Below are 13,508 nucleotides of genomic sequence, written 5' to 3'. Positions count from 1 at the left end.
GAGAGAGAAAGGATGGAGGGATAAAGAAGTTATAAAAGGTGTGTGTGTGTATGACACTGACCTCCTTGAGCCTCCTGTTCTGTGGCTGGAGTTGAGGTGCTGTGGAAAAACAACAGTCACTCACAGTTGAGAGGTTTCCCTCAGAGATCCAATCAAATCAAATTATAATAGTTAAGAAGCACAAAACTATCTGGTGTTCTACTTGTAGTGGAGCCATAGAGACCATGTATCTGCAGCCATAGAGGTAGATACTGTGTATCTGCAGCCATAGAGGTAGATACTGTGTATCTGCAGCCATAGAGATAGATACTGTGTATCTGCAGCCATAGAGGTAGATACTGTGTATCTGCAGCCATAGAGGTAGATACTGTGTATCTGCAGCCATAGAGGTAGATACTGTGTATCTGCAGCCATAGAGGTAGATACTGTGTATCTGCAGCCATAGAGATAGATACTGTGTATCTGCAGCCATAGAGATAGATACTGTGTATCTGCAGCCATAGAGATAGATACTGTGTATCTGCAGCCATAGAGATAGATACTGTGTATCTGCAGCCATAGAGGTAGATACTGTGTATCTGCAGCCATAGAGGTAGATACTGTGTATCTGCAGCCATAGAGGTAGATACTGTGTATCTGCAGCCATAGAGGTAGATACTGTGTATCTGCAGCCATAGAGATAGATACTGTGTATCTGCAGCCATAGAGATAGATACTATGTATCTGCAGCCATAGAGGTAGATACCGTGTATCTGCAGCCATAGAGGTAGATACCGTGTATCTGCAGCCATAGAGGTAGATACTGTGTATCTGCAGCCATAGAGGTAGATACCGTGTATCTGCAGCCATAGAGGTAGATACCATGTATCTGCAGCCATAGAGATAGATACCATGTATCTGCAGCCATAGAGGTGGATACTGTGTATCTGCAGCCATAGAGATACAGTAGATACCGTTTATCTGTTTATACAATGTGCCAAGCTTTTAGCACTGCCAAAGGTGCTTCAACAAAGTACTGAGTAAAGGGTCTGAATACTTATGTAAATGTGATATTTCCGTTTTTAATTTTGAATGCATTTGCAAACATTTCTAGAAACCTGTTTTTGCTTCGTCATTATGGGGTGTTGTGTGTAGATTGATGAGGATTATTATTTTTTGGATCCATTTAAGTATAAGGTGGTAACATAACAAAATGTGTAAAAAGTCAAGGGGTCTGAAAATGTTCCCAAATGAACTGTACGGCCACAGCAACGGGGGAGAGGATGAGGAGTAATATGGCCAGGTAAGTTTGAAGAACATTCAGAACTTTACCTGCACATATGTAGCCATGAGTTGTTGGGCTCACTACGGTTTGTGGAGCAGGAGTACAGAGAGAGAGCAGCAATGGGGAAAAGAATGAGACACATGTAAGACAAGGGTAATGCACAGTGAATACGCTCCAAGAAATGTTACAATGGCAATGAAAGTAACTACGACAGGATTGCATACTTTACCTTGTTGACCTTGTCAGCAACATTCTCTGAAAGGGCAAAGATGGAAGACAGAAATGATACAACAGCAAGTAACGATTGAAGCGTGAATATAGTAGTTACACACACACACATACAAAATAACAGCTGAAAGCCATCACAATTTGGATGAATAACGATGTGGAAGTTGCAGACATACAGTACCAGTCAAACGTTTGGACACACCTACTCAATGCAGTCATGACACACACCTCATGTTTATATGGCTGTTTATATGGCTGAGGACTGTAGCATATCCAGAGCCTTCAGAAAGTATTCATACCCCTTGACTTATTCCACATTTTACTATTTTCTACATTGTAGAATAATAATGAACACATCAAAACTATGGAATAACACACATGGAATCATGAAACTAAAAAAGTGTTAAGCAAATCAAAATATATTTTAGACTCTTTAAAGTAGCCACCCTTTGCCTTGATGACAGCTTTGCACACTCTTGTCATTCTCTCAACCAGCTTCATGAGGAATGCTTTTCCAACAGTCTTAAAGGAGTTCCCTTATGATGAGCACTTGTTGGCTGCTTTTCCTTCTTTCTGCCGTCCAACTCATCCCTAACCATCTTAAAAATTGGGTTGAGGTCGGTGATTGCAGAGGCCAGGTCATCTGATGCAGTACTCCATCACTCTCCTTCTTGGTCAAATAGCCCTTACACAACCTGGAGGTGTGTTGGGTCATTGTCCTGTTGAAAAACAAATGATAGTTCTAATAAGCGCTAACCAGATGGGATGGCGTGTGCAAGAATGCTGTGGTAGCCATGCTGGTATAGTGTCCCTTGAATTCTAAATATATCACAGATCACAGTGTCACCAGCAAAGCATCCCCACACCATCCCACCTCCTCCATGCTTCATGGTGGGAACGACACACATGCGGAGATCATCCGTTCACCTACTCTGTGTCTCACAAAGACACGGCGGTTGGAACCAAAAATCTCAAATTTGGACTCATTAGACCAAAGAACAGATTTCCACCAGTCTAATGTCCATTGCTCGTATTTCTTGGCCCAAGCAAGTTTCTTCTTATTATTTGTGTCCTTTTGTAGTGGTTTCTTTGCAGCAATTCGACCATGAAGGCCTGATTCACGCAGTCTCCTCTGAATAGTTGATGTTGAGATGTCTCTGCTACTTGAACTCTGTGAAGCATTTATTTGAGCTGCAGTTTCTAAGGCTGGTAACTCTAATTAACTTATCTTCTGCAGCAGTGGTAACTCTGGGTCTTCCATTCCTGTGGCGGTCCTCATGAGAGCCAGTTTCATCGCAGCGCTTGATGCTTTTTGTGACAGCATTTGAAGAAACTTTCAAAGTACTTCAAATTTTCCGAATTGACTGACCTTCATGTCTTTAAGTAATAATGGACTGTCGTTTCTCTTTGCTCATTTGAGCTGTTCTTGCCATAATAAGGACTTGGTCTTTTACCAAATAGGGAGAAAAAAAATATTCTGTATACCAACCCTGCCTTGTCACAACACAACTGATTGGCTCAAATGCATTAAGAAGGAAATCAATTCCATAAATTAACTTTTAACAAGGCACACCTGTTAATTGAAATGCATTCCAGGTGACCACCTCATGAGGCTGGTTGAGAGAATGCCAAGAATGTGCAAAGCTGTCATCAAGGCAAAGGGTGGCTACTTTGAAGAATCTAAAATATGTTTTGACATGTTGAACACTTTTTTGGTTACTACATGTTTCCATGTGGGTTATTTCATAGTTTTGGTGTGTTCACTATTATTCTACGGTGTAGAAAATAGTACAAATAAAGAAAAACCCTTGAATGAGTTGGTGTGTCCAAACTTTTGACTGGTACTGTACATGATGATGGTAATTTCATGGAGACTGGAGAGACTCACACTCTCAACCAGGGCCAGGTGCTCCTTTGATTGGCTAAAGTTTTTGCCCATCGCCAGAGCGGTGGCTGTGCCGTCCAGGCATTGGCTCATCCAGGTCTGGTACTCTTCCTGGTTTGGGAGGCGGTCCCAGAAGATCTTGAAGGCCTCCCACACCGTCTCCTGACACACTAAACACACACGCCACACACAGGTCACATATTGGCGAAATAACCTATTCTTTCTGTCTCTAAGGATTACAAGGGGCATTGATGAAAACTACAGTACGCAGGCTGTGGCTGTCTAGTTCTAGAGATGTGACCCCTGAGGTAAATCTTAGCTGGCATATTAGCTCATGTGTCGATCACAGTGTGACTATAAGTGTTACAGTACATACCCCCCACCAGGTCAGAGTTAACTGATTCCATGTTTAGCCCTTGCTGTGTGCCTATCTGCCTGACCTCAGTATCACTCTCCACTGTCATGCCAATGCCAAACCAGTGATGTAACCCTTCTCCATAAATCAGCTTACAAGTCACCAACCCAATGACCTGCAGCTACCTACCCAACCCTAACTGCTTTTCCTCCACATCTACACTCTTAAGAAAAAGGGTTCCAAAAGGGTTCTTCGTGTCCCCATAGGATAACCATTTTTTTTACTTCCAGGTAGAACCCTTTTGGGTGCCATGTAGAACCCTCTATGGAAATCGTTTTACATGGAACCCAAAAAGGTTCTACCTGGAAGCAAAACATTGGTTATCCTATGGGGACAGCCAAAAACCCTTTTAGGTTCTAGATAGCACTTTTTTTCTAAGAGTGTACTGTCTCATCCCTGGACCCAAAGTATTTCCCCAATCCCCATATCATCAAGCTTCTCCTGGGTTAATACAGTTAAAGATGAGTTCATACAGCAAAGTATCTGCCCCAAACCATAATGCTGTCCCAACTATTCTCTTCTCAATTCAGCTCATCTACACGGGAGGGGCCGTGCACCTATATAATATCGCACTATATTTCCTCAATCATTGTGCTTACCTCACCTACCTGCATCTATACTCTTACATTCACCAACCACAGCCCTGGTCTAAAGAGCTACAGGGTGGGATTTGTTCCAGTCCAGCTGGAGGAAGGTCTTGATGAGCAGATGTTGAGTTGAATCAGGTCTGTTAGTAAGTGCTGGGCTGAAACTAAAGTTTTGGTTGCCAAATTGGACCAATCTCTTGAAAGTCATTATTTTATGTATTAATTTATTTACTGTACAAAGAAAACATTCTGGAATAGTTTGGTAGCACTTTATAATAACTGCACCTAATAAAGCATTCATAATGGATTTGTAAATCATTTATTCATCGGTGCTCCATTCAAATAAAATCTAATGAATTCAAGTTTTATTGGTCACATACACATCTACCTGATGTTATTGTGGGTGTAGCGAAATGCTTGTGTTCCTAGCTCCAACAGTGCAGTAACATCTAACCATACACAACAATACACACCAATCTAAAAGTAAAATAATGGAATTAAGAAATATGTAAATATTAGGGCGAGCAACGTCAGAACAGCATTGATGTTTATTATATATCCTTATAAACCATTTACTTGTCACATCCTGACCATAGAGAGTCCTTATTTTCTATGGTAGAGTAGGTCAGGGCGTGACCGGGGGGTTAGTCTAGTTTATTATTTATATGTGGGGTTCTAGGTTTGTTTTTCTATGTTGGTGATTGTGTATGATTCCCAATTAGAGGCAGCTGGTAATCGTTGTCTCTAATTGGGGATCATATTTAAGTAGCTGTTTTTCCCACCTGTGTTTGTGGGATATTGTTTTGAGTTAGTGCACGTAGCATCTCTGTAGTCACGGTTCATTGTTAGTTTATTGTTTGTTTGTTTTTGTCTTTGCTAAGTTTCACTTTATCATTAAATTATGTGGAACTCAACATCCGCTGCGACTCGGTCCGATATTTATTCTAACGAACGTGACATTACTACTATTCATTAGTTAAGTATTTTGTGGGCTGTATTGAGTGGCCAGTGTAATTTCTCACAAAAAGATGGACATGTCATGAATAGACATTCCAACAAAACCAGATGCTCCTTAAGGTCTCAAAATATTCTAGAACATATCAATGGTAAAACAATAAGCACACAACACAGGACGTTAAAGGAAATATATCCAACATTTTATTCACACAAACGGTTGTGAAACAACTGTAGCAAGGACTTGAGGTAGAGTTGTAACGTTAATGTTTTGCTAAAGTCGGCAACCTGGCGACCGTAAACGAATCATACAACAGGGAGATGTAGCCTACACACAACAGCTGGCTGGACCGGATCCTTTTTGTTATTCCATTACTACTAATATGGTGATTGAGGTATACATGTTTGATGTACGGTTTGCAGGTAGAAATGTTACATACTGTATACAACATTTAAATCTTCCAGTGCTTCAGTCTTTTAACCGCAGACAAATAGCAACCAAAAAAAATTACACCGAGGCGCAAGAGCAGCAACACAGATGAATGAATAACAGTGCACATGGGAAAATAGAGCTTCTGTTGTGATCAAAGCAAAAATAGCCTATATGAAAGTAAGAGAGTAAACATTGTTTCTAGTTGAGGTTAGTTCTGGCTTTGCATCCTTCAAAAGATTGACTAGTGACTGAAGTGATCTCCGAGGAAGAGCCGGGCCAATCAGCTCAATTAGACAACACAACTGAAAAATTTAAATTTTTCCAAATGAGAGGCTTGCATGAACTATTCTGTATGCATGCTAAGCATTGGACAACTGATGAATTGGAGCTTCATGTCAAATATTGTAACGGCTCTCGTTTGTTAAATGAAGAGTGGACCAAGACGCAGCGTTGAATGAAGAGTGGACCAAGAAGCAGTGTTGAATGAAGAGTGGACCAAGACGCAGCGTGGAATGAAGAGTGGACCAAGACGCAGCGTGGAATGAAGAGTGGACCAAGACGCAGCGTTGAATGAAGAGTGGAGCAAGACGCAGCGTGGAATGAAGAGTGGACCAAGACGCAGCGTTGAATGAAGAGTGGACCAAGACGCAGCGTGGAATGAAGAATGGACCAAGACGCAGCGTGGAATGAAGAGTGGACCAAGACGCAGCGTTGAATGAAGAGTGGACCAAGACGCAGCGTGGAATGAAGAGTGGACCAAGACGCAGCGTTGAATGAAGAGTGGACCAAGACGCAGCGTGGAATGAAGAATGGACCAAGACGCAGCGTGGAATGAAGAGTGGACCAAGACGCAGCGTGGAATGAAGAGTGGACCAAGACGCAGCGTTGAATGAAGAGTGGACCAAGACGCAGCGTGGAATGAAGAGTGGACCAAGACGCAGCGTTGAATGAAGAGTGGACCAAGACGCAGCGTGGAATGAAGAGTGGACCAAGACGCAGCGTTGAATGAAGAGTGGACCAAGACGCAGCGTGGAATGAAGAGTGGACCAAGACGCAGCGTTGAATGAAGAGTGGACCAAGACGCAGCGTTGAATGAAGAGTGGACCAAGACGCAGCGTTGAATGAAGAGTGGACCAAGACGCAGCGTGGAATGAAGAATGGACCAAGACGCAGCGTGGAAAGTGTTCATGATTTTAATATTCAAAAAACACTCAAACAAAATAACAAACGTGAAAGTGAACAGTTCTGTCAGGCAAAAACCATTAAACAGAAAACAAGATCCCACAAAACCCAAAAGGAAAAACGTATATATGATCCCGAATCAGAGACAAAGATAGACAGCTGCCTCTGATTGGGAACCACACTCGGCCAAAAACAAAGAAATAGAAAACATAGACTTTCCCACCTGAGTCACACCCTGACCTAACCAAACATAGAGAACAATAAGGATCTCTAAGGTCAGGGCATGACAAATATAATGTTCATTAGTATCACATGGAATTATTGTCCTAAAATGAAAAGTCATGTAATAGTTATCCTTTTTTCCATAGCATCTCATCTCTATAGTAGGTCGTTGGCGAGTAATTTTCGTCAGTCATTGTTAACAAGATTAACACTGCCATGTCAGCTGAAGTACTCTAGTAAACTAACTTGTAGTGATCATAGTTGAATTACCAACCGGACACGCTCCCCAACTAAATGTATCTTGGGGCCCACAAAAGGCTAGGCCCTAAGACAATGCCTCCATCCGCTGCTGCCAAGAAACGCTTATGTTAGCATTTAAATTTTTTATTTTACTCAGCATACTCAGTGTGTCTGAAGTGTGTCATATCACACTACTACAACAGTGGGACTGTTTTGGAATAAAAGTTTCAATATATTTTGTGTGCTTATTGTTTAACCATTGACATGTTCTAAGGGTCATTTTGAGCATCAGATACTGCTGGAAGGTCTACCAACATCTTTTTGTGAGAAATCACATTGGTCACTCAAAACATTTACAAAATATTTCTAAAGTGTAAATAGCCAACACTATTTTTTTAAACGAATGATTATTAAATGATGTAAACCATATGCCACGGCCATCTCCGTTACCAGAGCTGAACCCAATTCAACACTTACAGGAGATTCTGGAGTGACCCTGAGACGTTTTCCACCATCATTAACAAAACTCCAAATGATGGAATTAAGGACCTACAGATAACTACCAAAATAAAGGAAACGGCAACATAACGTGTCATAATAAGGCAATGAACCAGAACAGCTTCAATGCACCTTGGAATAGATTCTACAAGCGTCTGGAACTCTACTGGAGGGATGTGACACCATTCTTCCACCAGAAATGACATAATTTAGAGTTTTGTTAATGGTGGTGGAAAACGCTGTCTCAGGCGTCACTCCAGAATTACCTGTAAGTGTTCTGGTAACGGAGACGGCCGTGGCATATGGTTTACATCATTTTCATGCTCATCAAACCATTCAGTAACTACACGTGCCCTGTGGATGGGGCATTGTCCTGCTATGGGGGTATAGCCATGGTAGCCAAATGAATAGCCTGCCCAGCATTTTTATACATGACCCTAAGAATGATGGGATGTTAATTGCTTAATTAACTCAGGAACCACACCCGTGTGGATGCGCCTGCTTTCAATATACTTTGTATCCCTCATTTACTCTCGTGTTTCCATTATTTTGGCAGTTACTTGTATATTAAACATCTTGTGAAGGATCTTATGAATCGTTATTAAATACTTTAGAAGTTGTTTATAAATGTATGAATAACTAGGTTACCAACATTTACAATTATGGGAGTAATTAATGAATACATGGTTTACTAATCCTTTATAAATGCTTTATTATGTGGAGTTGTAAAGTGTTACCAATAACTTTACTATTCATCGCGAGACAATGCCGGGAGACTCCAGAGTTCGCCAAAAACTGACCACTGATTAGTCCCACTACAGGCCCTACAGACCCACTCACTCCACCATCTCAAAACCCTAAGCCTCTCTCTCTCACCTTGAGTGGCTGGACATATGTTCTGAGAGTTGACTTTTAACCCGCCTGCTCATGCCCAACATCCTTCTGAGTCAGGAGTGTCTCTCCCTCCCCCTCTGTGTAGGTGCTGCTACCTGGCTCAAGTCTCTAAATTTTTGTTTGCTACATGATTCCAGATGTGCTATTTCATAGTTTTGATGTCTTCACTATTATTCTATAATGTAGAAAATAGTCAAAAAAATAAACTGCAATGAGTAGGTGTGTCCAAACTTTTGCCTGGTACTTTAAGAATTCACACCCTTGAGTCAATACATGTTAGAATCACGTTTGGCAACGATTGCATCTGTGAGTATTTCTGGTTAAGTCTCTAAGAGTTTTGCACACCTGGACTGTACAATAATTGCACATTATTCTGTAAAAGAAATATTCAAGCTCTGACAAGTTGGTTATTGATCGTTGCTAGACAGCCATTTTCATGTCTTGCCATAGATTTTCAAGACGATTTAAGTCAAACTGTAGCTAGACCATTCAGGAACATTCAATGTAATTTTGGTGAGCAATTCCAGTGTATATTCTTTCTTGTTTTTTAGGTTATTGTCCAGCTGAAAGGTGAATTTGTCTCCCAGTGTCTGTTGGTATGCAGACTGAACCAGGTTATCCTGTAGGATTTTGCCTGTGCTTAGCTCTATTCCATTTAGTCCATGCCGATGACAAGCATACCCATAACATGATGCAGCCACCACCATGCTTGAAAATCTGAAGAGTGGTACTCAGTGATGTGTTTTGTAGGATTTGCCTTAAACATAACACTTTGTATTCAGGACATACAGTTATTTTACTCCTGAATCACAATTTTACTTCAGCGCCTAATTACAAACAGGATGCATGTTTTGTAATATTCTGTACAGGCTTCCTTCTTTTCACTATGTCAATTAGATTAGTATTGTGGAGTAACAATGTTGTTGATCCATCCCCAGTTTTCTCCTATCACAGCCATTAAACTCTGTTTTAAAGTCACCAATTGGCGCATGTTGAAATTCCTGAGCGGTTTCCTTCCTCTTCGGCAACTGAGTTAGTAAGGACGCCTGTATCTTTGTAGTGACTGGGTATATGGTTACACCATCCAAAGTGTAATTAATAACTTCACCATGATCAAAGGGATATTTCATCCCTGCTTTTTATTTCTACCCATCTACCAATAGGTGCCCTTCTTTGCGAGGCATTGGAAACCGTCCTTGGTCTTTGTGGTTGAATCTGTGTTTGAAATGTACTGCTTGAATGAGGGACATTACAGATAATTGTATGTGTGGGATACAGAGATGAGGTAGTCATTAAAAAAATGATGTTAAACACTATTATTGCACACAGAGTGAGTCCATGCAACTTATTATGTGACTTGTTAAGACATTTTTTACTCCTGAACTTATTTAGGCTTGTCATAACGAAGGGGTTGAATACTTATTGACTCAAGACATTTTAACTTTTCATTTTAAAACAACTTGTTAAAATGTATAAAAACATAATTCCACTTTGACATTATGGGGTATTGTGTGTAGGCCAGTGACATTTTAAATTCAGGCTGTTTACACAAAAAAAATATGTGAAAAGTCAAGGGGTGTGAATCATTTCTGAAGCCACTGTAGACCTTCTCTATGGTCTGGGTAGGGGTTGACGGAATGGGCCACACGCGCAGACTTGCCACCTCAGATTTGGGGAGGGCCACTTCTTCCTCCATCATTATACATGCAGATGAGTGGTGGTGGTCTTACCTCGCAGGTGAAAGTAGCTGAGGTGATTTGCAATGGATTGTTGCACGCTCTCTTCAGCACAAAGTTTGACCCCGCTGGGGAAAAGCACGTTGCGCTTCCGACGGAGGATAGTGCCATGGTCCTTGTGTGAGACCTTGAGGAGAGGTGAATGAACTATGCTTTGAGGAACCGATAGAATAGGTGATATTCTAACTGTTTTGTAATATAGATCCTGTCCGTCAGGAAGAAGAGGTCCTTCCCCAGATGCAGCGTCTGTGATAAAACGATAAAACGCATTAGACAACAACTCCATCTTAATTGCGAACGTGTAGCTTGACTGTTTGTTAGGCCTGCATACATACCTGTTCTTACTCCCAAGAGTTCAAACGCTAAGATGAACGAAAGTGTACACAAAAGGCATTTCAATGAAGAGTCCGACATCTTAAATCCGTAGTGGTTTTAACTCCGAAGCGTTGAAAAGGGGTCACGTTGACACGACAGGTACTTCCTTTGGAATCGTACAACAATGTTAGGCCCTCCTTATGAGTTTGCATAGTTCAGAATCCAGAAAATGTTTATGTTTTTTTAACCAGTCATTCTGAAGTGATTCTCTCCTCCTTGCTTATGTCGGCTGAGGAAGGTGTGTTCCATGGTGCTACCGAACATCTCCAGGTCAGGGCTCAGGCTCAGCTAGGCAGATGGCCCATTGAGAGAGATTTTGTTCTCTAATCTTGTTTGCTAAGCCCTTTATAGCAGCTTGTCAAGAAGATACTGGTGTAATACTGGAAAGGGTGCTTAGTGCGAGGGAAACGAGGAAGGAGAGAGAGGGGAAAGGGGGGAAGGGTGAAGAGGCCACCCGCAGAGAGATATGGCTTTAAGTGCAAAGATAGGCTGGTAGGCTGGTCAAAACTAACCTCAACTCATGGCTGGGGCTGGCTGAGTGTCACGCCCTGGTCTTAGTATTTTGTGTTTTCTTTATTATTTTGGTCAGGCCAGGGTGTGACATGGGTTTATTATGTGGTGTGTTTTGTCTTGGGTTTTTTGTAGGTATTGGGATTGTGGTATAGTGAGGTTTTCTATGGTTGCCTGAAGTGGTTCTCAATCAGAGGCAGGTGTTTATCGTTGTCTCTGATTGGGAACCATATTTAGGCAGCCATATTCTTTGAGTGTTTCGTGGGTGATTGTTCCTGTCTCTGTGTTAGTTTGCACCAGAGAGGCTGTTTAGGTTTTCGGGTTACGTTTTTGTATTGTTCGTGGTTAGTCTTTTATTAAACATGTATCAAAATAACCACGCTGCATTTTGGTCCGATCCCTGCTAAACCGTAACACTGAGGCCTATTTTTTTCAGACTGTCATTAGAACTAATGGATAGCCTACATCACCAGTGGTTCAATTAAGAATCATCCTGCGGACTAAATCTGGGGGTAAAGTTAATTCAGGTGTATGATCTGAGCCGCTCAGCGTTGTTTTTATCCCTCATATAGCCTATAGGGTCAGGCGTTCTTCTTGACCATGTGACCTAGACCAGGAAACTGAGCTCAACCATGGGAATCTCAATTGCATACTCCTCGCATCCTCTCTCCTTGCCACCTCCTCAAAACCCATTGGAGGAGAAGGTCAGAGGGAAGGGACCTCTGGTTTTCTCATCCGATGGGTTTTGAGGAGGAGAGGAGTAAGCAATTGAGATCTTGCCCATATTGCCATAGCCAGATCTGTTTGTGCTTTAGCCAACCCCTTGATCATTCATTGTTGTGTCAATGAGACTGGTCCAGTAAAGTTGGTTCACTGCACAATGAAATTGGAGAAGCATTTATAAAAAAATATGTAATAGCCTCTATCGTAATCGCTCCTCTTTCACCCCAGCTGCCAAAATAACCCTGAATCAGATGACCATCCTACCCATGCCAGATTACGGAAACGTACATTTATAGATCGGCAGGTAAGGGTGCTCTTGAGCGGCTAGATGTTCTTTACCATTCGCCCATCAGATTTGCCACCAATGCTCCTTATAGGACACATCACTGCACTCAATACTCCTCTGTAAACTGGTCATCTCTGTATACCCGTCGCAAGACCCACTGGTTGATGCTTATTTATAAAACCCTCTTAGGCCTCACTCCCCCCTATCTGAGATATCTTCTACATACAACACCCGTTCTGCCAGTCACATTCTGTTAAAGGTCCCCAAAGCACACACATCCCTGGGTCGCTCCTCTTTTCAGTTCACTGCAGCTAGTGACTGGAACGAGCTGCATAAAACACTCAAACTGGACAGTTTTATCTCAATCTCTTCATTCAAAGACCCAGTCATGGACACTCTTACTGACAATTGTCGTTGCTTCGTGTTATGTATTGTTGTCTCTACCTTCTTGGCCTTTGTGCTGTTGTCAGTGCCCAATCATGTTTGTACCATGTTTTGTGCTGCTACCGTGTTGTGCTGCTGCCCTGTTGTCATGTTTTGCTGCCATGCTATGTTGTTGTCTTAGGCCTCTCTTTATGTAGTGTTGAGGTGTCTCTCTTGTTGTGATGTGTGTTTTGTCCTATATTATTTTATCCCAACCCCCGAAGGAGGCCTTTTGCCTTCTGGTAGGCCATCATTGTAAATAACAATGTGTTCTTAACTGACTTGCCTAGTTAAATGAAAATCATCAGGGGCGAAATAGGTGCTGTCTGAATTTAGGGAGCCTCACCTCAGATAACGTCAAGCAATTCAGGTCCCAGTATTACCACATATGTTATAAATACACAACCTGGGTACACAAACACAGAAATTAGAAATTAGATTAGCATCGCACTGTCAACCTTTGACCCATAGATGCCATGGCGTCATGCATGAAGTGCATTTGGAAAGTATTCAGACACCTTGACTTTTTCCACATTGTTACGTTACAGCCTTCTTCTAAAATGAATTAAAACAAAAAAAATCCTCATCAATATACACACAATACTGTGTGTACCAGCAGGATAGAAGAGCGACGTCTGGTAAGACAAGGGGTA

General features: G+C 41.7%; 1 protein-coding gene across 1 annotated transcript in view; it reads right to left on the bottom strand.

The window, feature by feature from the left end:
• Positions 1–11,398, bottom strand: part of LOC139404539 (interphotoreceptor matrix proteoglycan 2-like) — a 42,475-nt gene extending 31,077 nt beyond the window's left edge. The window contains exons 1-6 of the mRNA XM_071147243.1: positions 10,874–11,398; positions 10,533–10,784; positions 3,381–3,547; positions 1,494–1,519; positions 1,312–1,344; positions 62–99 (exon numbers count right to left, since the gene is read on the bottom strand). Coding sequence (XP_071003344.1) covers positions 62–99; positions 1,312–1,344; positions 1,494–1,519; positions 3,381–3,547; positions 10,533–10,784; positions 10,874–10,952 — 595 coding nt within the window. The 5' untranslated portion in view covers positions 10,953–11,398. The remainder of the gene's footprint in view (positions 1–61; positions 100–1,311; positions 1,345–1,493; positions 1,520–3,380; positions 3,548–10,532; positions 10,785–10,873) is intronic.
• Between the last annotated feature and the right edge of the window lie 2,110 nt (positions 11,399–13,508).

This window comes from Oncorhynchus clarkii, chromosome 3, assembly GCF_045791955.1.
Source record: "Oncorhynchus clarkii lewisi isolate Uvic-CL-2024 chromosome 3, UVic_Ocla_1.0, whole genome shotgun sequence".
Taxonomy (NCBI): Eukaryota; Metazoa; Chordata; class Actinopteri; order Salmoniformes; family Salmonidae; genus Oncorhynchus; species Oncorhynchus clarkii.
Note: the sequence above shows the minus strand (reverse complement) of the source record. Positions and strands in the feature narration are given on the sequence as shown.